The following is a 27,726-nucleotide window of genomic DNA, read 5'->3' as shown; positions in this document are numbered from 1 at the left end:
GACTTCAGCTGTGAAACGTGCTGGGACACGGTACGGAGGGACAGTGGGAGTGCGCCCTAACTATTAGTAATTGCATTAAAGTTTTACCCCGTAAAAAATGTATCTATTTAATTGTCTCTTAAGTTCCTATCTATCACAGAGTGAGTTCAACCACGGTGACTGATCATATGAACCAATATCAGTGTCTGTGGAGACGTTCCCTCCCTGGTTGTTAGCGGTCGTCATTGATCCGGGATCCATTAGGATCAATATCTGCGGTTCGGCACACGTGACCTCCACTGTCAGCTGTATTGATGAAGGACAGTTTGGTCGGCTAATGATCTTTTGTTTAGTTTAAGTGCTTGGTCGATGATTTGGGGGCAAGAACCTGGAGAAAACCCACACTGACACAGGGAGAACATGCAAACTCAACATGGCTGTGCCCAAACTGGCAACCCAGAACCCTCATGAGTCGACAGTGCTAACCGCTACACCACCAGATTAGTGTGACTTTTCATACCGTACTATCCCTTCTACACGATAGTGGTGTTACTAGGCACTTGTGTTACATTACAGTGAAGAAGCCCTACACGTGAATCCACACACAGTCTGAAATGACTCATTTTATCATCAGGATTCATTCAGATTCATTAGATTTGAAAAAAAAGCCTCAGTAAATGATTTAACGGCGTTGACGTGTGGACAGTCAGCAGGACGCCAGCTGGCTCAGCTCGAGCGGCGCTCTGATGGGCTATTTTCAGACCTGAGAGTCATCACTCACATCTCTGCTCTTTGTCTTTCTCTTCACTCGTTCATAAAGTGAAACTAACTTAAAGTTCACACTGAAAACCACAGAAACACGTCGGACACATGTTTCTCCAGTCACAGAGGAATCGAATCATCACCTGTGGGTCACAAATGTCCGTAACACAGTTTAGAGAAGTCTGGTTCATACTTAAAAAATAAACATGTCTTTGGTCAATAGTTGTCTCTGATGTCTGTGAAGGGGCCGTCACATGACGAGTGCAGGGACGCAGTAAACGGCTAAAACAACGTTAGCATTGTAGCAACCGTTAGCTCGTAAACGTCACAAACCTGCTGTGATCTTTACGACTTTAATGTAACGTTCAATAGTTCGGGAAACTCTGACACACACACACAATACGTTTTTCCTCCATCTTTCTAACCGGCTTGATGTCGCTCTCTGGTTGCCTAGGAAACGTAAACGTCACACTCAAAGCTTCTGTTTCATTGGTTGAGCTTTTGAAAGATCGAAGTTCAACGGATTTGAACTTTGAGCGCAGCAGCAGAGAGGCAAAAATGCGTGTCGCGTGTGACGTGTTACGGCGTGATGACGTATAGGCAGCAAGAAGCATTCTCCGAGGCCCAGGTAGTGTGAGTACAAACGGGCCTGGAGGGGGGGACAAGGACCCTAAAGCACGGGGCACGGGACGGAGGCACAGTGGGAGGGCGCCCTTACATTTGGCAGGAAGTGCTTTGGTCTTTGAAGGAGCTCTTAAAGCCTCCTGTTGTAGAACTAACCATCCAGACAATTCGACAGATGGAAATCTCACGGCGTGCAACGACTACAACGCAAAACTTTGTGGCCCTGACAGTAATTTGCATTAGGGAACGTAACCCCCCCCCCCCGGACTCTTGTTTCACCTGTGAAGCTCTGTAACGTTGAGTGTGACTCGCTCTCACAAAGCGGTGTCAGGGCTCCGGATCCAATATCTGTTTACAGTAACAAGACAAGATACAAGCGCCCCGCTCTGCGTCGCACGGCAGCAGAGCCCTGAGTAATAAAACAGACGGATTAGCCATTTAGCCCGCCACTGGAACCGTTAGTGGCCAATTATAAACGGGGGATGACATCACCTCTCATGAGGCAGCAGAGAGAAACTGCTGCCTCATGAAGCTGGAGACACGGAGTAAGGAGGACAACCAGCGCGCGTGTGCGTGTGTGTGTGTGTGTGTGTGTGTGTGTGTGTGTGTGTGTTGGGAGTGGAGGGGGGTTACAGTATCATTGGGGATGAAGACTTTCTGAGCGACTATTATTAGAAGCAGCTGTTCCTCTCAGCAGCCGCTTCGCCATCACCGCTGTGGCGATGGCCGTAACGTGAGCTGAATACTGTTGTGCATGTGTGCTGTGCTCAACCACAGCAGCAGGGAGAGGCAGGGCTCCACCGCCACCACCGCCGCTGCTGCTGCTGATGCTGCTGCTGCTGCTGCTGCTGCTGCTGCTGCTGCTGCTGCACTGCACCGCGCTCCAGCAGGACGGGAGAACAGGGCCAGCAAATGCCCTTGGTTAGTTTCCCTTTCCCCCCCTCCTGTGAGAGTCTGTGCAGCTGCACCCCTTCCCCTCCTTTACCTCTCTGTCCATTTCACTGCAGCAAAAATCACAAGCAGCAGAGCGGAACATGGGCACCTATGCCAACCCCACTGCAGTATGCTCCTGCCTGACCCAATTCTTTATACCCACAGCCATCTCTGGGTGCAGCCTGGGAGACATCATAAGAACTGAGGGAGGAGGAGGAGGGGAGGAGGAGGGGGAGCAGTGCACTCCTGCAGCTTCAATTTCTGCTCTGACAAATGCTGAAGCTGCAGACAGTAGTGCTGCCAATAACTAACGGTCTTTATCAGGGTGAAGCACCGCGGCACACACACACACATTTGTGCCACAAACCCTTTTTAACACTAATAATTGGACATTTACAGATTGACACCATTGAATGCGGTTACAGCTGCACGCTAGCGAGCACACGTCACGGCTAAATCCAGTTTGTTTTACCAGTGTGAGTGCAACTGTACAGCGCAGAGGCACGGCACGCTTGCCAGCCCGCGGCCCGGTTGTCAGAGGTAACTTCTGTAAAGCACGGATGCACGTGTACGAGCACGAACGTGAGCATTGACGCCGGCCCTGGTGTCTATTTATATTCGACTGCTCCCGGACAATGACCGAAATTTAAAAAGATGCACCGCACGCTTCACGTTGGTGTGATGCGGAGGTGGAGTGTTTACTGCAGAGACTAAAGATGAAATCTCTGAGGGGCGATGATACGATAAGAAAGAAGCAATCGAACCGGGGCCTGGATTGTGTGTTTTTATGTGTCTTATACCTAACTGCAAATTAAAGTGTCCCAGGGTCTTTTTCTTCAAATTGGGTCATGGAGACAGTTTTTTACGTGTAACAACTGTTAAGGTAGAAATCCAGGAGAGATGCTAACAGCCGGCCGTGGCTAACAGTGATTAGCTCGGGGCAGCACGGAGTCCCTACACACACAACAAAGCGTCATCGGCGTAGAGAGTGAAGCCGCTGGTGGGTTTGTATCTATTTTTAGTAATTTTGCATCTTTTTGTGATTAGCTCGGCGCTGTACGGTGAAGGCATTCAAAGGTCTTTTTTAACCACTAATGCTGCTGAAGATAACAGCAAACCTCTGCAGCAGCATCATATATTTTATGTCGAACATTTTGAGAAAAAAAGTCAGAAGATTGTGTCAAGAAGTCGAAAATAATCGAAATATTTTGAGAAAAAAGTTGCAAGATTGTGAAAAAACAGGAATAACACTTTGAAAAATATTATTATTTATGTAATAATTTGACAAAAAGTTGTTAAACCTTGAGAAATAAAGACTTTAACCAAAAGGTCAAAATATTTTTGAGAGAAAAGTCGAAAGATCGTGAAGAAAAACAAAAAAAAAAGACAAGATTGTGACAAAAAGTCGTAATTATATTGAGAGAAAAGTAAAAAATGTCTGAATATCTTGAAAAAAGGTGCGGTGAAGGCATTCAAAGGTCTTTTTTAACCACTAATGCTGCTGAAAATAACGGCAAACCTCTGCAGCAGCATGAGAAGAGTCCCTACACACACAACAAACAAACCCCGGGTCCACTGACCCCCCCCTCCGATGACCCCATGAGCAGGTTAACGTTCACTACAAAGCCCTGGACTCATGTCTCAGCCACAGCCTCGTCTTGTGCACGGCCTCATAACTCACTGCTAAGCACCGTGTCCGGCTCAGGCCAGTGCTGCTCTTCATCACTCTGGTGTCATGTCTGAGCATGTGATCGAACGCAGCTCCATTAACCTCCTGTCTAACAGCTCTGTCTGTCTGGAGAAGGCGAACGAGTGGAAGTCAGAGGTGTTAAAAGGCAACACTGGCTGCGTCTGACACATTTCAAACATGAATGCAAACATGAAGTGTTGCTCATGCTTTTCCTTGTTTCCTGTCACATGTGACTCTGTGAGGTCGGCAATGGCGGATGTTCGTATTCAGACCAAAGCTTCAGGTAACGAGGTGAACGTATGAAAAAGTAGATCTCAGATTTCAGATTGTCCTGAATGCTACGTGTCTAAGGGTGCACTCCCACTGTGCCTCCGTACCGTGCCCGAGCACATTTCACAGCTAAAGTCTGGTTCCTTTGACCAGTGTGAGTGCAACTGTACCACGTCTAGGAGCGGCACGCTTGCCGTCCACGGCCCGTTTGGGAGAGGTGGGCTTTTGTAAAGCACGTTTGCACATGTACGAGCACGAGCGTGCGCCCGTGTACGAGCACGAGCGCAACACACACACACACACACACACACACACACACACACGTTCCTATTACACTTCTGACTCAGCCTGACTCAGAAGTTGGAATTTCCGATTACAAGTGAAAGCAGCATAACCTTTAATCATGATCTGGGCCTCAGACCAGCGTCTGTCAGCAGCGTCACCAACACGCCGTCTTATTTACATCTAGAGAGGGAACGTCTCCACTCACACACACACACACACACACACAGATGTGAATACTCAGCAAAAAAGTGCTTTCATCAGTGGGTCACATGATCAATCACCATGGTTTTAACTCATTATTTGATAAATAGAAACTTAAAAGATGACGAAATAGATGAAAACCTATAACTTCAACGCAAACTCTCAGTCAGATTTGGCAGGAAGTGCTCTGATCTTTGCCGGCGCTCTTAGAGCCTTCGGTCGTAGATCTAATCGTCCTGTAACACACACATGAACATTAGAGTTTAATCAAATCAGCGCGACCACAGGCTCCGCACATAAAGAGGGGCCCGGGGTGATGGAGGGTGCTGGAGCAGCAGCTGATGGTGTTGGCATGAGCACGTGAGCAGAGTCACAGTGACGAGCGTCACGATGGTACACATGCACCGGACACGCGGGCGCAGATCACCGGACAGTGCTGGTTAGCCTGGTGGGTCTATCTCCCCCCTTAAAGACCCTCACTGTTCATGAGTTTGGCACAGATACAGCGCGTGTGCGTCCCACTGTAGGTGTCACTTTATGGGAAATGCATCGCTGATTCACCAGCTGTTGGATTCATATGTAAATGTTTTGGCCGCTCTAACTCGACATGCTGGTAAAGCTTCAGACCGCAGCTCCACTTTCCTGTGAAGCCCGTGGAGTCGGTGGGAGCAGCTGGGCTGATCTATCCCAGTGAGGGCGCCCTCCCACTGTGCCTCCGTCCCGTGCCCCGTGCTTTAGGGTCCTTGTCCCCCCCTCCAGGCCCGTTTGTACTCACACTACCTGGGCCTCGGAGAATGCTTCTTGCTGCCTATACGTCATCACGCCGTAACACGTCACACGCATTGATGACGTCATGGCGATGCGTGGCTTTGTTTCCAGATCTTTCCGTAGACCTCAGAGTTTTTGTGCGTCTTGTCGACTGTTTTTGAATCTTTTCATCGACCAAATCTGCAGTAAACACTCCACCTCCGCATCACACCAACGTGAACCTTTCACCGCCATTGTTTGAAATGTCCGCGCATGGTCCCTCCTTCTTTTTTCTACGTCCCAACAGGCGCACAGGAAATGACCTCAGAACCGCCGTAGGCCTCCTGCTCGTACACGTGCGCACGCTCGTGCTCGTACATGTGCAAACGTGCTTGACTAAAGCCCACCTCTCCCAAACGGGCCATGGACGGCAAGCGTGCCGCTCCTAGACGTGGTACGGTTGCACTCACGCTGGTCAAAGGCACCAGACTTTAGCCGTGTAATGTGCTCGGGCACGGTACGGAGGCACAGTGGGAGTGAGCTCTAACACTACCCCCTCACCCTGACCCTAACCTCTAACTCTAGGCAGAGGTTTATGCGACCGGGGAACATAGGGAGGACCCCGGTAGATCAGCTATCAGTGCGGTGACCAATCAGATTTCAGGGCCGCCCCGTAAAAGCTACCTGCACGGCTGGATCGCACTACAGGGGAGTAAGAAAAGAACTTTAGCTATAAGCAGATATTGAATTTCAGGCCTCTGTAAATGTAATGTGGAGCATTAGAGGTGCGCGGCCCCCGTTGAACCCGTCTGTGCGAGCCGTTGGAAAGCAGGACACTTCCTGGCACCGTGACATGTGCTGTCAGCAGAGCGTCTCCATGAATCCTGATCCTGAGGTGGTGCCGGACACATCACTCTGCTCGGCCGATCAATAACAGCTGCTGAGAGGACGGACACGGACACAGACACGGACACGGACACGGACACGGACACAGACACAGACACGGACACGGACACAGACACGGACACGGACACGGACACGGAGGACGCACGGCACACTCCTGTGGGAGGTGTCTTGTGTTGGTTCTCGTTTCGCAGTATCTGGAACTTTAGATCATCGCGTATGTTGCTTGAGCCTCGTTAAGGAGCCGCTATTCTGCAGGTTTTCAGGGTGATACATGCTTTGATCTTTAAAGACCCCCTCTGTGTGTCAGGCTCTGGCTGAGCTTCACACTGGAAAGCCCGGTGTGCTCTGATTGGTCAGCTGTTTACGCTGCGTACCGGGAAATGTTACGCCCCCTTACCATATACGGAATCAGTGACCTCAGCTGCTGAAAACACTATATGGTCTATATCAGGGGTGTCAAACTCTAATTCACAGTGGGCCAAATTTAAAAACTGGGACAAAGTTGCAGCCAAACTCTATATTTACTAAACAAAGACTGCAAATGTGCATGTGTTCCCTTATATCCAGATGTGTAACGTCCTTGTTCTTGTCGTGGTGTTTCTTCTGTTTGATTCTTTTGTTTTGCCGTTTTTTTTGTGTGTGTGTGTGTGAGTGTGTGTGTGTGTGTGTGTGTGTGTGTGTGTGTGTGTGTGTGTGTGTGTGTGTGTGTCTGCGTGTGTGTGTGTATGTGCTGGTACAAAGACAACAATGACAATTCATTCATTCATTCATTATTTACATAATCAGCATCTAATAACTTGTGTCAGATGTTTAATATTGACTGAAAAATCCTCAGAGAAGTCTGAAAAAGTCTGATTTAGAAATGCAAAGTGTGTGTGAACACTTTGTATTGGCAGTGTATGCTGGTGTCGCCAGTGTTCGACATTCACAGAATCAAAACAACAACGTTTCTCTGGACATGACTGCACGTTGTGGTCCTTTTTGCAGAGAGCACTGTGCTCCGAAAACAAAGCCACAGCCCGTCGGTTTGAGAGCTGAGAGCAGGCGCCGGACGTCAGCGAGTGAGCGAGCGGCAGAACCTCACGTTGCGTCACTGTCGCTTTAACTCACTTTAGCTCCTGACAGCGCAGCATGTCTGATGACTGAGGCCAGCACGGGCCTGACAATGACCTGGAATCTTCCTGTAATCTGTTACTAACTGCCAAATCCACCACAAAAAGACTCAAAACCACCACAGAAAGATGCAAAACCATCACAAAAAGACTCAAAACCACCACAGAAAGATGCAAAACCATCACAAAAAGATACAAAACCACCACAAAAAGACTCAAAACCACCACAAAAAGACTCAAAACCACCACAGAAAGATGCAAAACCATCACAAAAAGATACAAAACCACCACAAAAAGACTCAAAACCACCACAAAAAGATACAAAACCACCACAAAAAGACTCAAAACCACCACGAAAAGACTCAAAACCACCACGAAAAGATGCAAAACCATCACAAAAAGATACAAAACCACCACAAAAAGATACAAAACCATCACAAAAAGACTCACAACCACCACAAAAAGACTCATAACCACCACAGAAAGATGCAAAACCATCACAAAAAGATACAAAACCACCACAAAAAGATACAAAACCACCACAAAAAGATGCAAAACCACCACAAAAAGACTCAAAACCACCACAAAAAGACTCAAAACCACCACAAAAAGACTCAAAACCACCACAAAAAGATTCAAAACTACCACAAAAAGACTCAAAACCACCACAAAAAGATACAAAACCACCACAAAAAGACTCAAAACCACCACAAAAAGATACAAAACCACCACAAAAAGACTCAAAACCACCACAAAAAGACTCAAAACCTCCACAAAAAGATACAAAACCACCACAAAAAGATGCAAAACACCACAAAAAGATACAAAACCACCACAAAAAGACTCAAAACCACCACAAAAAGATGCAAAACCACCACAAAAAGATACAAAACCACCACAAAAAGACTCAAAACCACCACAAAAAGACTCAACACCACCACAAAAAGATACAAAACCACCACAAAAAGACTCAAAACCACCACAAAAAGATAAAAAACCACCACAAAAAGATGCAACACCACCACAAAAAGACTCAAAACCACCACAAAAAGATACAAAACCACCACAAAAAGACTCAAAACCACCACAAAAAGACTCAAAACTACCACAAAAAGACTCAAAACCACCACAAAAAGATACAAAACCACCACAAAAGGACTCAGAACCACCACAAAAACACTCAAAACCACCACAAAAAGACTCAAAACCACCACGAAAAGATACAAAACCACCACAAAAAGACTCAAAACCACCACAAAAAGACTCAAAACCACCACAAAAAGATGCAAAACCACCACAAAAAGATACAAAACCACCACAAAAAGATACAAAACCACCACAAAAAGACTCAAATCCACCACAAAAGACACAAAAACACCACAAAAAGATACAAAACCACCACAAAAAGACTCAAAACGACCACAAAAAGACTCAAAACCACCACAAAAAGACTCAAAACCACCACAAAAAGACACAAAACCACCACAAAAAGACTCACAACCACCACAAAAAGACTCAAAACCACCACAAAAAGATACAAAACCACCACAAAAAGATACAAAACCACCACAAAAAGACTCAAAACCACCACAAAAAGATACAAAACTACCACAAAAAGATACAAAACCACCACAAAAAGACTCAAACCACCACAAAAAGACTCAAAACCACCACAAAAAGATAAAAAAAACCACCACAAAAAGATGCAACACCACCACAAAAAGACTCAAAACCACCACAAAAAGACTCAAAACCACCACAAAAAGACTCAAAACCACCACAAAAAGATACAAAACCATCACAAAAAGACACAAAACCACCACAAAAACACTCAAAACCACCACAAAAAGATACAAAAGCACCACAAAAAGACACAAAACCACCACAAAAAGATGCAAAAACACCACAAAAAGACTCAAAACCACCACAAAAAGATACAAAACCACCACAAAAAGACTCAAAACCACCACAAAAAGACTCAAAACCACCACAAAAAGACTCAAAACCACCACAAAAAGACTCAAACCCACCAGCAGGTTCACTCTCTACGCTGATGACGCTTTGTTGTGTGTGTAGGGACTCTTCTCATGCTGCTGCAGAGGTTTGCTGTTATTTTCAGCAGCATTAGTGGTTAAAAAAGACCTTTGAATGCCTTCACCGTGCTGCCCCGAGCTAACCACTGTTAGCCACTCTCCTGATTTAGTTGTTACAGGACAAAAACTGTCTCCGTGGATGTTTGATGAGTGTATTTGCAGAAAAAGTGTAAATGTCCCTTTAACCAGGCGGATGAAAGGAAGTCACAAAAACAGAACTGCAGTGAAGCAACAGTTTAAATGTGCATCAATATTTAAGTGTGAATCCGTCCCACACACACACACACACACACACACACACACACACACACACACACACACACACACACACACACACACACACACACACACACACACGCCGCATCTGTATTAAGTGGTGAAATCATATTCTGCAGACACTCTGCTTTTCTGGGCCTCCTTCCTCCTGTTGACTCACTCTCAGCTCTTATGTAATTACTGCACCGAGGCCCCGAAACTCCACACACACAGACGTCTCACTATCATCTGTCCCGCCTCAGCCGGGCTGCTCTGACACCGGGCACCGGGCACCTGGTACCGGGCACCGGGTACCGAGCACCGGGCACACACACGGGGCACTGGACACCGGGCAAACACACGGGGCCGCAGACGCGTGTGTGGAATCACTGAGGAGGCTCTCTCTCTCTCTCTCTCTCTCTCTGTCTCTCTCTTTCTCTCTCTCTCTCTGTCTCTCTCTTTCTCTCTCTCTCTCTGTCTCTCTCTCTCTCTCTCTCTCTCTCTCTCTCCCTCTCTCTCTCCCTCTCTCTCTCTCTCTCTCTCTCTCTCTCTCTCTCTCCCCTCTCTCTGTCTCTCTCCCTCTCTCTCTCTCTCTCTCTCTCTCTCTCTCTCTCCTCTCTGTCTCTCTCTCTCTCTCTCTCTCTCTCTCTCTCTCTCTCTCTCTCTCTCTCTCTCTCTCTCTCTCTCTGTCTCTCTCCCCTCTCTCTCTCTCTCCCTCTCTCGTTAATTCCCATCCTCCGCCGGTTGTGACACCGCGGGGATGTGCTTGATGCATACGGATCGGCTTTGACACATTGCGGATCTCTCCATGGTGCTGAAAGGGGAGCGAGGGAGGGGGAGAGAGAGTGGAGAAGGAGGGAGAGGGATGGAGGGAGAGAGAGGATGGGAGGGGGGTCTTTTTGAGTTCCCTTCAGGAGTGGCGCTGCACCAAGTAAAGAGGCAAAACCGGACTGACACGGATTCCTCCTCTCCATCTGTCGGGGGAGAGTGCGCTGAAAAACAGCCAATGGAGCGCGCGACAGCTGCGCGTGTCTCCTTCCTACTCACCATGTTGACTTCAGACACCATGTCGATGCTGGCGATGTCTATGCTCATGCCGACGTCCACCGGGGCGCCTATGGCACAGCACACACACAGCACAGCACAGTGTTAGTGAGCCCCGCGCTGCTGCAGCGTCACATGGTTTTAGTTACATCAACACACACACACACACAGACACACGCGCGCACACACACCTCCAAAATCAGGCCGCAGACGGATGTCATAGCCCTTGAGCAGCTTGTCCACGGGTGGCTTTCACATACGACATGTTGCTCGGTTCGTTTGCGCTGAGGAGAGAAAAGCAAAGGTTTAAATAGAGGACCGAGGGACACGTCCGGGGCCTGCGGGAAAAAGCATCCGTGCTGTCCGATCCCCTCACCTCTGCGCCCCGCTGACTGCAGCCGCCAACAGGGACAAGCAGCAGAGCCCCCAGCACCCGCGGTCCAGGGCGGCCCACATCACCAACTCCGATCCTGCCAACGACTTTGACACGAGATCTCAGGGATGCAACTTAGGCTGCACAGTTATTCCGAGAGCAACGCATGCGCGGCGTCTCATCAACATCCGAGCGTCCGCGGCGAGGTGAGGGCAAAGCGGCGTGGAGGGAAGATGGAGCCGCGGCGGCGGAGACCAACTAGAGGAGCGCAGAGTTCACTTCAGGAGGGATGTTGGCGCATGAAGCGGCACATGCATTCTCCCGGCGCACACACACACACCGCACCACGCACGCGCGCACACGTACACACACGCACGCGCCACACACACACAGACACACACAGACACACAGACAGACCACCCTCCCTGCAGACACAGCAAGTGTCCGGAGCACCGGAGCAGATCTGCGGCGAGCCTCGTCTTTTCCCGCTGCCGCGCAATTTAGCAAGACGTTAAATAATGAGCAGTGAGCGGCTCCTCGGTCACCTTAGAGAGAGAGAGGGAGGGAGAGAGGGAGAGAGAGAGACAGAGAGAGAGAGAGAGAGAGAGAGAGAGAGAGAGAGAGAGAGAGAGAGAGAGGGAGAGGGAGAGGGAGAGAGAGAGAGAGGGAGCAGGTCTGAGGAGCTGCGCATTTTCAGCGAGTCCCATCCAGCCCCGCGTCACGCGCTGCACACCAACTTAATTAATTGTTTCAAATCCCAGAAAAATGCATTAAAAAACGCAACGCACGGCTGACTGATGAGAGGGGGGATAAGAGACGAGGTACGGGAGCCGACATGGCCTCTGCTCCCGCCAGGGCGTGAAGGGAATGGGAACTATTCCGGATCTAACCCGGCACCACTGGATCATCATTCACACACATCACAACACAAGATTCTGTTACAACGACAACTCAGTGGATTCAATTAAATGATTCCTCACACCTTACTGGTGTGTGTGTGCCCCCCATGGCCCAATTATTGAAAACCATGTGCTAAAGTGTCCTCTAGGAGCCAAAACATGTGCTAAAGTGTCCTCTAGGAGCCAAAACATGTGCTAAAGTGCCCTCTAGGAGCCAAAACGTGTGCTAAAGTGTCCTCTAGGAGCCAAAACATGTGCTAAAGTGTCCTCTAGGACCCAAAACATGTGCTAAAGTGCCCTCTAGGAGCCAAAACGTGTGCTAAAGTGTCCTCTAGGAGCCTAAATGTGTGCTAAAGTGCCCTCTAGGAGCCAAAACGTGTGCTAAAGTGCCCTCTAGGAGCCTAAACGTGTGCTAAAGTGTCCTCTAGGACCCAAAACATGTGCTAAAGTGCCCTCTAGAAGCCAAAACATGTGCTAAAGTGCCCTCTAGGAGCCAACACGTGTGCTAAAGTGCCCTCTTCAGTGGCGAGGAGGCCCTTCAGAAAGTCTGTGCACGCCGCTGCTTGTGCTCTGTCTCTAGAAAGAGCGATGCAGCTTCTCCAATAACTCCTGACAGTGAACAAGAAGTTGGGCTTCAGGGCTTTCTCACAGAAATCTTCTTATGTTAAAGGAGCATTTCAGTGTTTTTCAACCTGGACCCTTTTTCTCAATGGAGTTCTGTGTGAGGGACTCATGGCAACAACCTTTTTTTAAATAGGTCCAGTGATGAGCACCAGCGCTGCGGCCTGACCATGGGTCGTTGCTTCATTCTGTTTTTGACATCTGGACGGAGCTGTGTGCAGCCACAGCTGCTCACTGGTTCACAGTTGTTCTGGTTTCTGGAGGTGTGCACTGACCTCTGGTGGCATATCTGAGGTATGAGTGTGTGTGTCAGCTACAGTGAGTTTGAGATTATTATGCCGAAATGGCTTCTGCTCCCGCCAGAGTGTGAAGGGAACGGGAGAGGAACTATTCTGCATTTAACCCGTCACCACAGGATCATTATTACCATCACGTGCTAAAGTGTCCCCCAGGAGCCTAAATGTGTGCTTAAGTGTCCTAGGAGCCAAAACGTGTGCTAAAGTGTCCTCTAGGAGCATAAACATGAGTAAAAGTGCCCTCTAGGAGCCAAAACGTGTGCTAAAGTGTCCTCTAGGAGCATAAACGTGTGCTAAAGTGTCCTCTAGGAGCATAAATGTGTGCTAAAGTGTCCTCTAGGAGCATAAACGTGTGCTAAAGTGTCCTCTAGGAGCATAAACATGTGCTAAAGTGTCCTCTAGGAGCCTAAACATGTGCTAAAGTGTCCTCTAGGAGCTAAAACGTTTGCTAAAGTGCCCTCTAGGAGCCAAAACATGTGCTAAAGTGCCCTCTAGGAGCCAAAACGTGTGCTTAAGTGTCCTAGGAGCCAAAACATCTGCTAAAGTGCCCTCTAGGAGCCAAAACGTGTGTTTAAGTGTCCTCTAGGAACCAAAACACATGCTAAAGTGTCCTCTAGGAGCTAAAACGTGTGCTAAAGTGTCCTCTAGGAGCCAAAACGTGTGCTAAAGTGCCCTCTAGGAGCCAAAACGTGTGTTAAAGTGCCCTCTAGGAGCCTAAACGTGTGCTAAAGTGCCCTCTAGGAGCCAAAACATGTGCTAAAGTGTCCTCTAGGAGCCTAAACATGTGCTAAAGTGTCCTCTAGGAGCTAAAACGTTTGCTAAAGTGCCCTCTAGGAGCCAAAACATGTGCTAAAGTGCCCTCTAGGAGCCAAAACGTGTGCTTAAGTGTCCTAGGAGCCAAAACATCTGCTAAAGTGCCCTCTAGGAGCCAAAACGTGTGTTTAAGTGTCCTCTAGGAACCAAAACACATGCTAAAGTGTCCTCTAGGAGCTAAAACGTTTGCTAAAGTGCCCTCTAGGAGCCAAAACATGTGCTAAAGTGCCCTCTAGAAGCCAAAACGTGTGCTTAAGTGTCCTAGGAGCCAAAACATGTGCTAAAATGCCCTCTAGGAGCCAAAACGTGTGTTTAAGTGTCCTCTAGGAACCAAAACACATGCTATAGTGTCCTCTAGGAGCATAAACATGTGCTAAAGTTTCCTCTAGGAACCAAAACACATGCTATAGTGTCCTCTAGGAGCATAAACATGTGCTAAAGTTTCCTCTAGGAGCCAGAACCTGTGCTAAAGTGTCCTCTAGGAGCAAAAACATGTGCTAAAGTTTCCTCTAGGAGCCAAAACATGTGTTAAAGTGTCCTCTAGGAGCCAAAACATGTGCTTAAGTGTCCTCTAGGAGCTAAAACGTGTGCTAAAGTGCCCTCTAGGACCCAAAACATGTGCTTAAGTGTCCTCTAGGAGCTAAAACGTGTGCTAAAGTGTGGGTTGTCGCCTCCTTGTGTGTTTGGGATCTGGACGGAGCTGTGTGCAGCCACAGCTGCTCACTGGGTCACAGTTGTTCTGGTTTCTGGAGGTGTGTGCTGACCTCTGGTGGCGTATCTGAGGTATGAGTGTGTGTGTCAGCTACAGTGAGTTTGAGATTATTATATTTACAGTTTTTCAGTCCATTAAAATTCCTTACTAACGAAAGAAGTGATGCTTTTAACCGCTCATCTTGTCTCTCAGGTGTTGTGTTCTGATCCAGCCGACCACACTTTTGGTTTTCCCATCATTGTCACCAGAGAGTCCAAGTGTCTTCACCGTGACCGTCTGAAGTTACACCAAGAAGCTTTGTTTCCTGTGCCCCAAGGCTCTGGAACAGCCTGCCAGAGGAAATACGTCTGTCTGAGCCGGTGTCTTCTTCTAAGTCTCTGGTAAAAACGCACTTTGCTTTGGGGATAACGACGACCCGGACAAATGAGGCTCACCCTCATACAGTGTCAAGTGAATAGCAGTGAAATTAAGGTTGTTGTCATGACTGAAGACGGAGAACACACGGAGGAGGGAACCCAAATGCATTCATGGAACTCAGGAGACGGTATTAACAAATTTAATAAACTTATTTTACAAAAGGTGCACTAACACAAGGGAACAACACGAAGAACTAGATACAAACTGACACGATGAATGGACACAAGAGGAACAGGTACGCAGGGAGACATCTGGGTATGTTGAGGGTATGATCCGGCACCGTGTGAGGCTCAGGACCGGGTTAATATACAGAGAGGCAGGTGATCAATGCTAACGAGGAGCAGCTGCCAGGAAACAAACTCAAACCAGAGAACAGAAAGAAAGGACACACAGAAAAACACAGACAGGGGGAGACAAAAACAACGACTAAAGAGGAGAGGGAAACTGTGCAGAATGACAACAGTTGTAGCACACACTGCACGAACAAAACAAGATTACAACAAGAGTATAAACGTGTAACTGAAAACTTATAATCAAAATGAAAGTATAACTAAAAATACATGTTAAGGATGAATCACATGACACTGGGACCTGCCTCTGTGCACACGCTGCAGTGATCAAAGCCAAATATGGCTCTTCTCTTTGCTCTCAGTGGAGACAGTGCTCTAACTGGGGGATCCTGAGGCGTTCCCAGGCCAGTGTGGAGATCTAATCTCTCCACCTGGTCCTGGGTCTTCCCCGAGGCCTCCTCCCAGCTGGACGTGCCTGGAACACCTCCCTAGGGAGGCGCCCAGGGTTCATCCTTACCAGATGATCCTGAACCACCTCAACTGGCTCCTTTCAACGCAAAGGAGCAGCGGCTCTACTCCGAGTTCCTCACGGATGCTGAACTTCTCCCCCTCTCTCTAAGGGAGACTCCAGACCCCCTCCTGAGGAAACACATTTCACACGCTTGGACCTGGACCTGGTTCTTTGGGTCCTGACCTGGACCTGGTTCTTTGGGTCCTGACCCAGCTCTCAGGACCACAGGTGAGGGTAGGAACCAGGACTGAGCGGTAGATCCAGAGCTTTGTCTTCCTCAGCTCTCTTTTCATCACAACGGTGCGGTAGAGCGACTGCAGCTCCGCCCCCGCTGCTCCGATTCTCCGGCCAAACTCACGCTCCATCGTCCCCTCACTCGTGAACCAGATCCCGACTTTTATAACAAATACCAAAACCATATAAAGAAATAAACACCGTGCCAGTATTGACGCTGAAACAATGCTCAATAATTTTATTAATAAAGCCCCCCCCCAAAAAAACAAACAAAGGTAAAGAGAAGAACCAGCAAAACGAAACAAAGGGTGGAGGAAGTCTGGACCAGCCAAGCAGCGGACCCTGGGATCCAGAACGCCCTCCCCCTGAACTAAAGACCCCCCCCCCGGGGAAGACCCAGGACCAGGTGGAGAGATTAGAACTCCACACTGGCCTGGGAACGCCTCAGGATCCCCCAGTTAGAGCTGGTTAATGTGGCCCGGGAAAGGGAAGTTTGGGGTCCCCTGCTGGAGCTGCTGCGCCCCGAGACCTGACCCCGGACCCCTGAACATGACCCTGATAACTCCTTAGTTTAGTCTGTGAATGTTCTCATGTGTCCAGGTCGTCGTTCTCCTCAAAGCAATTTCAGTCCAAAGCAACTGGACTTGGTTATTTGTCAGGAAGACGTTTCACCTCTGATCCAAGAGGCTTCATCAGTTCATGTACGCATCTGACCAGGACCAGGACCAGGACCAGGACCAGGACCAGGACCAGGCTGGGACTGGTCCTTAGTTTATGTTATACAGATTTGAGGGATATGAAGTATTTATAATTCTCCATAAATGACGTCACAGTGAGCAAAAGTACCAAAGTAGGCACTGACGTATATTTCTGTGCAGTGTTTAACAGGTTTCATCAGGATCAGGATCAGGATCAGGATCAGGATCAGGATCACGATCAGGATCAGGTTTAATGCCAAGGAATTTCCCTTGATCTGACGGTGCTTCCATGGAAACACACATAAACATGAATAGAAAGTGCATATATGTATTTGCACAGGAGGTCGTGTGACAGTGTGACATGAAGTCTTTCCTCAGCACCATGATGCTCCACTGTTGCTCTGACACGTTTGACCATAAGATGGCGTCCTTGGTTTGCTTTTCTTTCTGCACCCCCTCCAGAAATCTCCCCGTGGTGACGGAGTCTCTGGGGCCTTTTTAATCAACGCTACAGTACAGTGGGATGTCCTCCTCTATGGACGTATGCATTATTTGGGGGTAAATTGACGGGCGGCTCCTAATGAGCAGCTGGATGCTGCTCTGCGTGTCAATGACGGAGACATGAATCTGTCATGATGAAGTCTGCAGGAGGGTCTGCATGGTCCACAGCAGCGATTCCCAACCTATGGCACTTCCACCCCAGGGGGAAGATCCTCGAGCAGCTCAACGCATGTTTAAAAAGTACATTATTATTATTATAATTTGATTAAAAGCACATCAGCTCCGTCACCTGAACACACAGGTTCGAACATGTGGCTTTGATACATGAATACATTAAAGTCTGAGTGCCGACCAAACCCGCTGAAGTGTTGATATTAAAGAATGAAGAATATCCAGATTTATAAAATGAATGGTGTAAAGTTTTATAGAGGATGGATGAAGGTGTGAGATCATCTGGTTCATAGTTATTAACTGATTTATACTTTAGTTCTGTAAAGAACTATGAGGGGAAATTCAATATTTTCACAGGTTACACACACACACACACACACACACACACACACACACACACACACACACACACACACACACACACACACACACACACTTAATGGATAGACATATATACACATATCATGTAACTATCTGGTAAAGGAGTGAGTGTGGAGCTGGTGATGATGTGCTGGGCTGATTGCATGTGATGAGAGGCAGCTGTGTGCACAGGTGAGGAGAGTGACCTGACGAGATCTCATCTCTCCACCTGGTCCTGGGTCTTCCCCGAGGCCTCCTCCCAGCTGGACGTGCCTGGAACACCTCCCTAGGGAGGCGCCCAGGGTTCATCCTTACCAGATGATCCTGAACCACCTCAACTGGCTCCTTTCAACACAAAGGAGCAGCGGCTCTACTCCGAGTTCCTCACGGATGCTGAACTTCTCCCCCTCTCTCTAAGGGAGACTCCAGCCCCCCTCCTGAGGAAACACATTTCACACGCTTGGACCTGGACCTGGTTCTTTGGGTCCTGACCTGGACCTGGTTCTTTGGGTCCTGACCTGGACCTGGTTCTTTGGGTCCTGACCCAGCTTTCATGACCACAGGTGAGGGTAGGAACCAGGACTGAGCGGTAGATCCAGAGCTTTGCCTTCCAGCTAATCATTAGTGGCGTTTGAGGTTAGAGACGGACGGACGGGGTTCTCTTTCTGGTTGTGTCCATTTTGACTTCCTGCAAGATTTCATATTGCTGACATCACTCAGAGCGTCAAACCATCAGTGTCAAACTGGGGAGCAATACCAAGTATGATCAATTACAATGAGAATAGAGTAATATTGAATTCATTATTCATACCATTGGGTGCCATGGCAACCGAGATATTATCCAATAAGCCTCTAATCTGCGTTTGCATCGTTCCTCTGTATATAACTGAGTAAATAATGGTTATTCATTAGTAGGTAAAATATCAACATTTCGTTAATGTTCTCTGTGGTTTATTGAGGTCCGTGCGGTAAAGTCAACCTTGTTCCTCCACACAACACATTTACCTTAAAGCGTTAGAGCACAGAGCGATTCTGAGGACGTCTCCATTACCCCTGACACATGGGCTGCATCACACGGTCTGATTTCTCGTTAGCATCAGTCAGTTTTCGACAGCTGGAGCTTAATCACATGGGTTAGGCGTCACAAAGGCATTAGAAACACCATGAGTGCACGTGTTTTACTGGTCCCAGTGCAGCCATTTGTCAGGCGATGTTGACCCAGCAATGAGGCAGAGGCTTGTTCTGGATCGAAAGTCCAGATAATGAAGAAATGAATGTATTCTCTCATGTAGGGAGGACCACGCGGAGTGGAGGGGGGGGATGTTCAAAGAAGGGCTGATGGAACAAGACCGTCCCCAGAAATGATATCCTCCTTCTGATGATGATAATGTCATTTCTGCTTTTGCTTTTCATCTTGTTTAAAGTGCAGTATGTGAATGTTGAGTTTGTGCAAACGTTTATTTGTGTTAGAAGAGAAAAATGATTGCCCTAAAAGCGTCCTCCCACTGTGCGTCCGTCCCGTGCCCCGTGCTTTAGGGTCCTTGTCCCCCCTCCAGGCCCGTTTGTACTCACACTACCTGGGCCTCGGAGAATGCTTCTTGCTGCCTATACGTCATCACGCCGTAACACGTCACACGCATTGATGACGTCATGGCGATGCGTGGCTTTGTTTCCAGATCTTTCCGTAGACCTCGGAGTTTTTGTGCGTCTTGTCGACTGTTTTTGAATCTTTTCATCGACCAAATCTGCAGTAAACACTCCACCTCCGCATCACACCAACGTGAACCTTTCACCGCCATTGTTTGAAATGGCCGCGCATGGTCCCTCCTTCTTTTTTCTACGTCCCAACAGGCGCACAGGAAATGACCTCAGAACCGCCGTAGGCCTCGTGCTCGTACACGTGCGCACGCTCGTGCTCGTACACGTGCAAACGTGCTTTACTAAAGCCCACCTCTCCCAAACGGGCCGTGGACGGCAAGCGTGCCGCTCCTAGACGTGGTACAGTTGCACTCACACTGGTCAAAGGAACCAGACTTTAGCCGTGAAACGTGCTGGGGCACGGTACGGAGGAACAGTGGGAGAGCGCCTTAACACAATGTTATCAAGCTTTGTGATGGGAAGACTCAGAGAATAGCCAAGCTAGCAGCTCTATTTAAGTACAGATAATGCTAAGGTTAGTATGCTAACATGCGGATTAATAGGTTGGAGCAGCCACACAGCTTAAGGCTCATTTCTGCTTCAATTTGGTGTGTGAACAGAGACGTGCGTTACCATGGAGAAGGAAAAGGCCGATACTAACAAGCAACTCTGCTCACCCCGATGGAGACGGTTAGAGGAAACGTAAGTGGAGCGAGGAAAAGGCAGAAACCAGGAGGTGACCATCGGGGGTTCCCCTGAGCGGTGGAGAAGCCTACGCCAGGATCCGGGGCTGGAAACAGACGCTGAGTCAGCAGACTGATCAGGTCATTTTTGTGTTTTATTGTGTTAATGTTCCATAAACAGCCTCCATTAGTCTGAGCCGATCTGGTTTATGACTGTGAACGTCCCCGCGCAGATAAACACACATGTCAATGCACGTTAGCATACGTTAGCACACATTAGCATACGTTAGCATACGTTAGCCGTGTGTTTTTACATCTAAGTGTTCAGCAGAATAGAAACCTGGGTCGGTCTTAACTGAATGGCTACGTTCTTGACTCTTTAACATAACTTTCTCTGTTCTTACAAACAACGACAGCGCCTCTGTTTCTCATATTGATTGCAGGGTTTCTCAGGGGTCCAGTCTTGGCTCACTTTACATCCTTCCTCTCAGCCAAATCAATTAGGGCGCCCTCCCACTGTGCCTCCGTCCCGTGCCCCGTGCTTTAGGGTCCTTGCCCCCCCTCCAGGCCCCTCCAATACTGGTTTATGACTGTGAACGTCCCCGCTCTGATAAACGCACACGTCAACGCACGTTAGCATACGTTAGCCGTGTGTTTTTAGCATTGTAAACCAACGTAGGGACGCCAGAGGGGGCGCGTGGTTAGGAGGAGAGGGAGGGCGATGCGATTTTTCATATCTGTTTCAGGGGCTGAACTGATTCCCTGAATGTAGACCATAGCTTTAATTTATTAAGCCCTTTAGAGGAGATTTCAAATCGAGATATATATCGTGTATTACAATATTATTTAGTCTATTCTATACACGCCCGCTGTGGAGCGCTGACGGGTAGGAAGCAGAGCGACGTCCCTACGAAACAAAGCTTTCCTGATACCATGGTGAGTGCGAGCAGGAGATGAAAGCACAGCCTGTGACAGCAAAAGAAAAATGGAAGTCAAACCATTTCAGGCTCAGTGTCAAGACAGAACAATTGAGACATTAAAGCAGGTTATGAAGTGGAGGACGAGCGCCTGCGAGGACACGGCCGTGTAACAGACGATGTCTGAGAGACCAAAGGAGGCCACTTTGAAGCCACATGCTCTATGCTCACTGTCATGAGTGATGATTCAAATAGAGCTGTCATGACCACCTACCCTAATTTCCCATGAACGCCCTCCCCCAGCCGCCACACACACACACACACACACACACACACACACACACACACACACACACACACACACACACACACACACACACACACACACACACACACACACACACACACACACACACATACAGTATAGCCAGCTGTGTGTGTGTCATCATCCCTTAGTGTCATAATCACATGTCCACAGAAGGAGCTGCTGTAAGTGGGCCGAGCCACAAATGTTAACAAATGCCACACACACACACACACACACACACACACACACACACACACACACACACACACACACACACACACACACACACACACACACACACACACACCATCATAAACACATTAATGTAACGTTCCTACTTGTGTTTTTAGACAGGATCCCATTGACCTGTGGTCATGAAAGCTGGGTCAGGACCCAAGAACCAGGTCCAGGTCCAAGCGTGTGAAATGTGTTTCCTCAGGAGGGGGTCTGGAGTCTCCCTTAGAGAGAGGGGGAGAAGTTCAGCATCCGTGAGGAACTCGGAGTAGAGCCGCTGCTCCTTTGCGTTGAAAGGAGCCAGTTGAGGTGGTTCAGGATCATCTGGTAAGGATGAACCCTGGGCGCCTCCCTAGGGAGGTGTTCCAGGCACGTCCAGCTGGGAGGAGGCCTCGGGGAAGACCCAGGACCAGGTGGAGAGATTAGACCTCCACACTGGCCTGGGAACGCCTCAGGATCCCCCAGTTAGAGCTGGTTAATGTGGCCCGGGAAAGGGAAGTTTGGGGTCCCCTGCTGGAGCTGCTGTAATTTCCCTGCACCGTTCATGACAAAGAGCCTTTAAACAAGCCCATATTTAATGCACACTTTTCTGTAAATACCACCTGCACTATGTTTACGCCCTGGTCTTCAGAGGTTTCCCTTCCCATCACATGCACCCCCTTACTAAATAATGCATGAGCATGTGATCCTCTAAATGCATATGTATTGAGGACAGAGACGCACCTTATGAATACTCGCACACACGACTGGAAAACTGTGTCTCCGACCTGTGGGGACCAAAGACAAATGGACGCAGCGTCTCCGTCGAGGTCCGTTCTCTCGACTGGATCCAATCCTCCTCGCCCATGGGAGACGCCATCTTGTCAGACTTTGACTGCACCACATCTGTTTTGGGGGGAATGTGTCACATCTGTGCCTGAGCAACTTTCACAGAGCTCAGTTGGATCGTCATCTGTGTCTCACGTCTTTACTTGTTCGGAATAAATAAATACAAATACAACCCGTCTCCTGGACCGGGGCTCTTCTTCACTCACCCAGTGTTTTACCCTGTGCGTGCATGTACATCCATTACGCGTATAAAGGTAGATGGCCACTTGCATGTCAAATTATTAGACGAAAGAACGTTGTCAGAACGTTTGGGCGCTGCGCTCAGCCCGAGCAGCTCAGTTACTGGTTTACATTCAAAACAGCGCAGTAGAGTCTGAGCTACGGATTCAATGTGAATGTGCAGAAATCTCCACAAGCATTGTGTCACAGCAGCAGGAGTCTAGAAGCTTCCTGGGTCAAGCTGATCGCAAGATGGAGCACTCCAGATAGCCTCGGGTGGATTCTTCATACTGGACTGAACCTGTCACAACTCATCTGGCTGCAAAGTTCAGCCCTAAGTAGAGCGCCGCGGCCGAGGCTGATGTCCTGTAGGAAGCAGCCACCTACTGTAGGAGCTCGGGACGGATCTACCAAGATGAGAATGAAATATTGACGTTGATATCACCATTTTTTTATTAACCTTTATTTAAACAGGTAAAATCTCACTGAGACCCTGGGACTCGTTTGCAAGACACAGAAAAACACAGAGTTACAGACTAACTGAACACACAGGAGACACAACACACAACACAAACAGTACAAACTGCAAAGGGCAAAGAACTAGTAAAGTAAAAGTTAAGTTATGTACAAGTGCAGACCCCCACAGACTGTCTCAGCAGCCTCCTACGAGCAGTTTAAAGTCCCGTAAAGAAGTAAAGCTGGACCGCTTCAGCCTCTTATGGAGCTGGTTCCAGGTCTCAGGTGCAGCTTCAGCCTCTGCTGGAGCTGGTTCCAGGTCTCAGGTGCAGCTTCAGCCTCTGCTGGAGCTGGTTCCAGGTCTCAGACGCAGCTTCAGCCTCTGCTGGAGCTGGTTCCAGGTCGCAGGTGCAGCTTCAGCCTCTGCTTGAGCTGGTTCCAGGTCGCAGGCGCAGCTTCAGCCTCTGCTGGAGCTGGTTCCAGGTCGCAGGTGCAGCTTCAGCCTCTGCTGGAGCTGGTTCCAGGTCGCAGGTGCAGCTTCAGCCTCTGCTTGAGCTGGTTCCACGTCTCAGGTGCAGCTTCAGCCTCTGCTGGAGCTGGTTCCAGGTCTCAGGCGCAGCTTCAGCCTCTGCAGGAGCTGGTTCCAGGTCTCAGACGCAGCTTCAGCCTCTGCTGGAGCTGGTTCCAGGTCTCAGGTGCAGCTTCAGCCTCTGCTGGAGCTGGTTCCAGGTCTCAGGTGCAGCTTCAGCCTCTGCTGGAGCTGGTTCCAGGTCTCAGGCGCAGCTTCAGCCTCTGCAGGAGCTGGTTCCAGGTCTCAGACGCAGCTTCAGCCTCTGCTGGAGCTGGTTCCAGGTCTCAGGTGCAGCTTCAGCCTCTGCTGGAGCTGGTTCCAGGTCTCAGGTGCAGCTTCTGCTCTGCGCGTGGAAAGTAAAGACCAGTGTGTGAGAGAGTACGATGTACAGTGATGTGTGAGGGGTTTACAGCCAGGTATGAATCTCAAGGCCCCGTGATGTGAGTGAGCAGAGTACAAAAGTACAAGTACAAAAGCCAAACCACAACCTTTTTCCTAATATTGGAAACACAGATTTGTGTGACACTCCTACCATCACTGAGTTTCTTCCACACGCACGCTGTGCCTTTTGTAGTGTCCGTGTTACGGTCGCTGTGACTGTGTCTATGACTAAGCATTTGCTCTGGATGCCCGGGTCCACTCTGTGACCACAGCTCTGACCTAACACAGCCAGGAGACGTGCAGTCCAGAGCGCTAACAGTCATCAGCCCCGGCAGGAGGGTGCACGTGCTGCTGCAGGTCACGTCCGTCAACTCACAGGAGGTTCCTCAGACCGAAGAATGTTCTGCCACGCCTTTAACTTTGCACTGTCAGTTCACACAGTTCATCTCTACATCTGCAGGTGCGAGTTCAAACTCTCCCATGCAAAGTTAAAGTCATGTATCACCAACACCCAGACACACGGCCGTCTCTTCTGGGCCTGAGCTCGTCTGAGACGGACTGATGCCCAGAGGAAACGTGTGCTGTGGTCGGACCAGTCCACATCTACGAGTGTGTTTGAGATCATGCACGTGAAAGAGGAACAGAACCGTCCACATCATCATCAGTGCAAAGTTCCAAAGACGTTCAAAAGCAGCATCTGGGATGGTTTTGGGGGGGCGGGGTGTTAGTGCCCATGGCATTATGGGTAACTTTCACATCTGTGAAGGCCCCATTAGTGCAGAGAGGTTCTTAGGCTCTGGAGCAACATCTGCTGCCGTCCAAGCAGCGTCTTCTTCAGGGACGTCCCGGCTTATTTCTGCAAGAGGATGACAGGACACGTTCTGCACGTGTGACACGGGTTCAAGAGTGCAGGTACTGGACCGGCCCGCTTCAGTCCAGACCAGACCGGACTCCCACTGAATATATGTGCAAGGTAGACGCAAAAGCTATAACAGTGCTTAACACCGCAAACACCTTTACCCATGATGGTGCATGACGCTCAGGGTCTGGAGAGTGATACACCAGTATCTGCTTCCATCCGCTTTACTCCACCATGAAACACTTTTCCTGTGTATCATAAAGGGAATACAACTTTCAATTTGTTGTACAATGACAATAAACGTACCCTGAATGAACCAGGGTTTCTAAATATCCGAGCACTCGACCTTTTGCAGGTGCGTCGTCGTGGTGATCTGACGGACGTGTGTTGTTCTTTCCCTGTGTCTTGGGGAACAGTCAGTGCTGCTCATCTCTTGATTGTGAAGGTTGCTGCCGTCAGGGACTATTACCTGAGACGCTTACGACCTTTCAGGTCTCGGTGCCTCGACGATTCATCTCCTGACGCTTTCCTTCTTTCACATTGTGTTCAACAAATTGTGTAAATGGCAGTTATGCTGTGTTCAGCTTGTGATTGTCGACTTTTGTCTTTTGTTTTGTTTCTAAAGGGGGGACAGGGTAGAACCAGGGCTCCTCTGAGAGAACCAAACTCTCTGTCACCATATTATGCTGTGCATACTGAAGGACCGTGTCTGGTCCGTCGAGGCCCCTCACCTTCACTGCCACCCGTGCAGCAGCGCACCCGACCCAAGTGGTTCCTCCTGCGAGTGGTGGGCCCACAGGATGGAGAGGAGGGAGGGGCCACGTCACTTCTTAGGGCTGTCAGGCTCCGTGGAGGCCTCGGGGAAGACCCAGGACCAGGTGGAGAGATTAGATCTCCACACTGGCCTGGGAACGCCTCAGGATCCCCCAGTTAGAGCTGGTTAATGTGGCCCGGGAAAGGGAAGTTTGGGGTCCCCTGCTAAAGCTGCTGCGCCCGAGACCTGATCCAGGATCAGAGGCTGAAGATGAGATGAGATGATGAAGGCCAATTAAAGGGTATTACACCAAAAACGACCACTATTCATTTTTTATGCCAGTTTTTTGTAGAAGAAGAAGATGCATCTATTATTCATGTTACACACACACACACACACACACACACACACACACACACACACACACACACACACACACACACACACACACACACACACACACACACACACACACACACACACACGTGCACCGACATGGCCTCTATACACATGACATTAATGGAGAGATGTCAGAGCGAGGGGGCTGCCAATGGATCAGAGCCCCGAGCAGTTGGGGGTTCGGTGCCTTGCTCAACCGGAGATGAACTGGCACCTCTCCAGCCACCAGTCCACGCTCCATTCATGGTGCACACAGGGACTCGTACCGGCGACCGCACGGTTCCCAGCTCACAGCCCACAAAATTTATAGATGTACATTTTATTGTGAGCATAATTTCTGGGGATGGGCAGAAGCGTCCACTGTTGTACCTGTAACTACATGTATATGTGTATGTGTGTGTGTGTGTGTGTGTGTGTGTGTGTGTGTGTGTGTGTGTGTGGTGTGTGTGTGTGTGTGTGTGTGTGTGTTTCCATTGTCTTTAAATGCCCTTTTATGTGTTTCCATTGTCTTTAAATGCCCTTTTATGTGTTTCCATTGTTTTTAATGCCTTTCTGTGCGCGTTTCCTTCCAAAGCTTTTAATGTTTCATCTGAAGCACTCTGAATTACCTTCATGTTGATCTGTGCTCAACAAACAAACGTGCCTTTCCTCGCGCAGTGGTGCGCGTTAATGAACGCCTCATCACCAGGAAATGAACGCTTCCCTGGCGGCGCCGCGCTGCGCCTCAGTGGCGTCTCTCCATCAGTGCGCTGTGTGTGTGTGTGTGTGCTACAGTAGGACGCTGCTCTTCGTACAGTTCGCTCTCAGGTTAGCCTCTGAGTGTGTGTGTGTGCGTGTGTGTGTGTGTGTGTGCTACAGTAGGACGCTGCTCTTTGTACAGTTCGCTCTCAGGTTAGCCTCTGAGTGTGTGTGTGTGTGTGTGTGCGTGTGTGTGTGCGCGGCGGGGACTCCCTGTTGGAGGAGCGGACAGAATGGACGGACAGTGAACGCTCTCCTCTCCTTGGCTCCTCTCTTCTTCTTCTCCCAGAGGCTTGTTCGTCTCCCACGGTGACTCACTGTCACGGTCTCTCTTGGCAACCCCCGGGGACACCTGTCGCGTCGAAGGTAGGCGCAACACTTCACTAATAGTCTTAATTGGACGCGTGAAAAAGCTGCGGAGAAAGCTCCTTGTTCGGGTGTTTGGATAGAGTTGGGTTGACCGAACTGAACAGAACCCTCAGTGAGGATCCTGACACGGTGTCATGTGTGTGTTATGGGGACAGAAGCCGGTGTGCGGGTCCGTTCACACTCATCTCCACCGCTCCGGGGGGGTCTGTGCCGTGACATTACGCGCTCTGAACTGAACGCGTCTCCCGTCTTGTTCGCAGGCTTCAGCGATGAGAGGACGATGGAGCGCACAGTCCATGCCCGTGTTGGTGTGTTTGATCGTGCTGTGGCAGACACGGTAAGTTGTGGATCCGTGATTTGTGATATTTAAATGTATTTTTGTATAAAAACACAGAGAAAAGCGCTGAACGGCGGAGTGACCGCGTGTAAAGGGAGCAGCGGCGGCTCTCTGGCTCTCGATCGGAAGGATGTTTAACCGATGTCCTGTAGAGCAGAGTAGCCTATAGTCTACTGCAAGAGGACCTTAAAGAACCGTGTTAACATGAGTATTTATAATAACACGGTGTTCCTTTGTGG

At 49.1% G+C, this 27,726-nt stretch overlaps 2 protein-coding genes across 2 annotated transcripts in view; one reads left to right on the top strand and one right to left on the bottom strand.

The window, feature by feature from the left end:
• Window positions 1-11,357, bottom strand: part of gabrb1 (gamma-aminobutyric acid type A receptor subunit beta1) — a gene marked incomplete at both ends in the record, with an annotated part of 43,449 nt that extends 32,092 nt beyond the window's left edge. The window contains 4 exon segments of the mRNA XM_083924668.1: window positions 10,905-10,972; window positions 11,093-11,144; window positions 11,146-11,185; window positions 11,278-11,357. Coding sequence (XP_083780794.1) covers window positions 10,905-10,972; window positions 11,093-11,144; window positions 11,146-11,185; window positions 11,278-11,357 — 240 coding nt within the window.
• A 16,062-nt stretch (window positions 11,358-27,419) lies between these two features.
• The window catches only part of gabra2a (gamma-aminobutyric acid type A receptor subunit alpha2a), a gene marked incomplete at both ends in the record, with an annotated part of 28,326 nt that continues 28,019 nt past the window's right edge, over window positions 27,420-27,726 (top strand). Inside the window, one exon of the mRNA XM_083924820.1 lies at window positions 27,420-27,487. Within this exon, the coding sequence (XP_083780946.1) occupies window positions 27,420-27,487 (68 nt within the window). The remainder of the gene's footprint in view (window positions 27,488-27,726) is intronic.

Source organism: Echiichthys vipera, assembly GCF_963691815.1.
Source record: "Echiichthys vipera genome assembly, chromosome: 12".
In the NCBI taxonomy this organism is placed as follows: domain Eukaryota; kingdom Metazoa; phylum Chordata; class Actinopteri; order Perciformes; family Trachinidae; genus Echiichthys; species Echiichthys vipera.
Note: the sequence above shows the minus strand (reverse complement) of the source record. Positions and strands in the feature narration are given on the sequence as shown.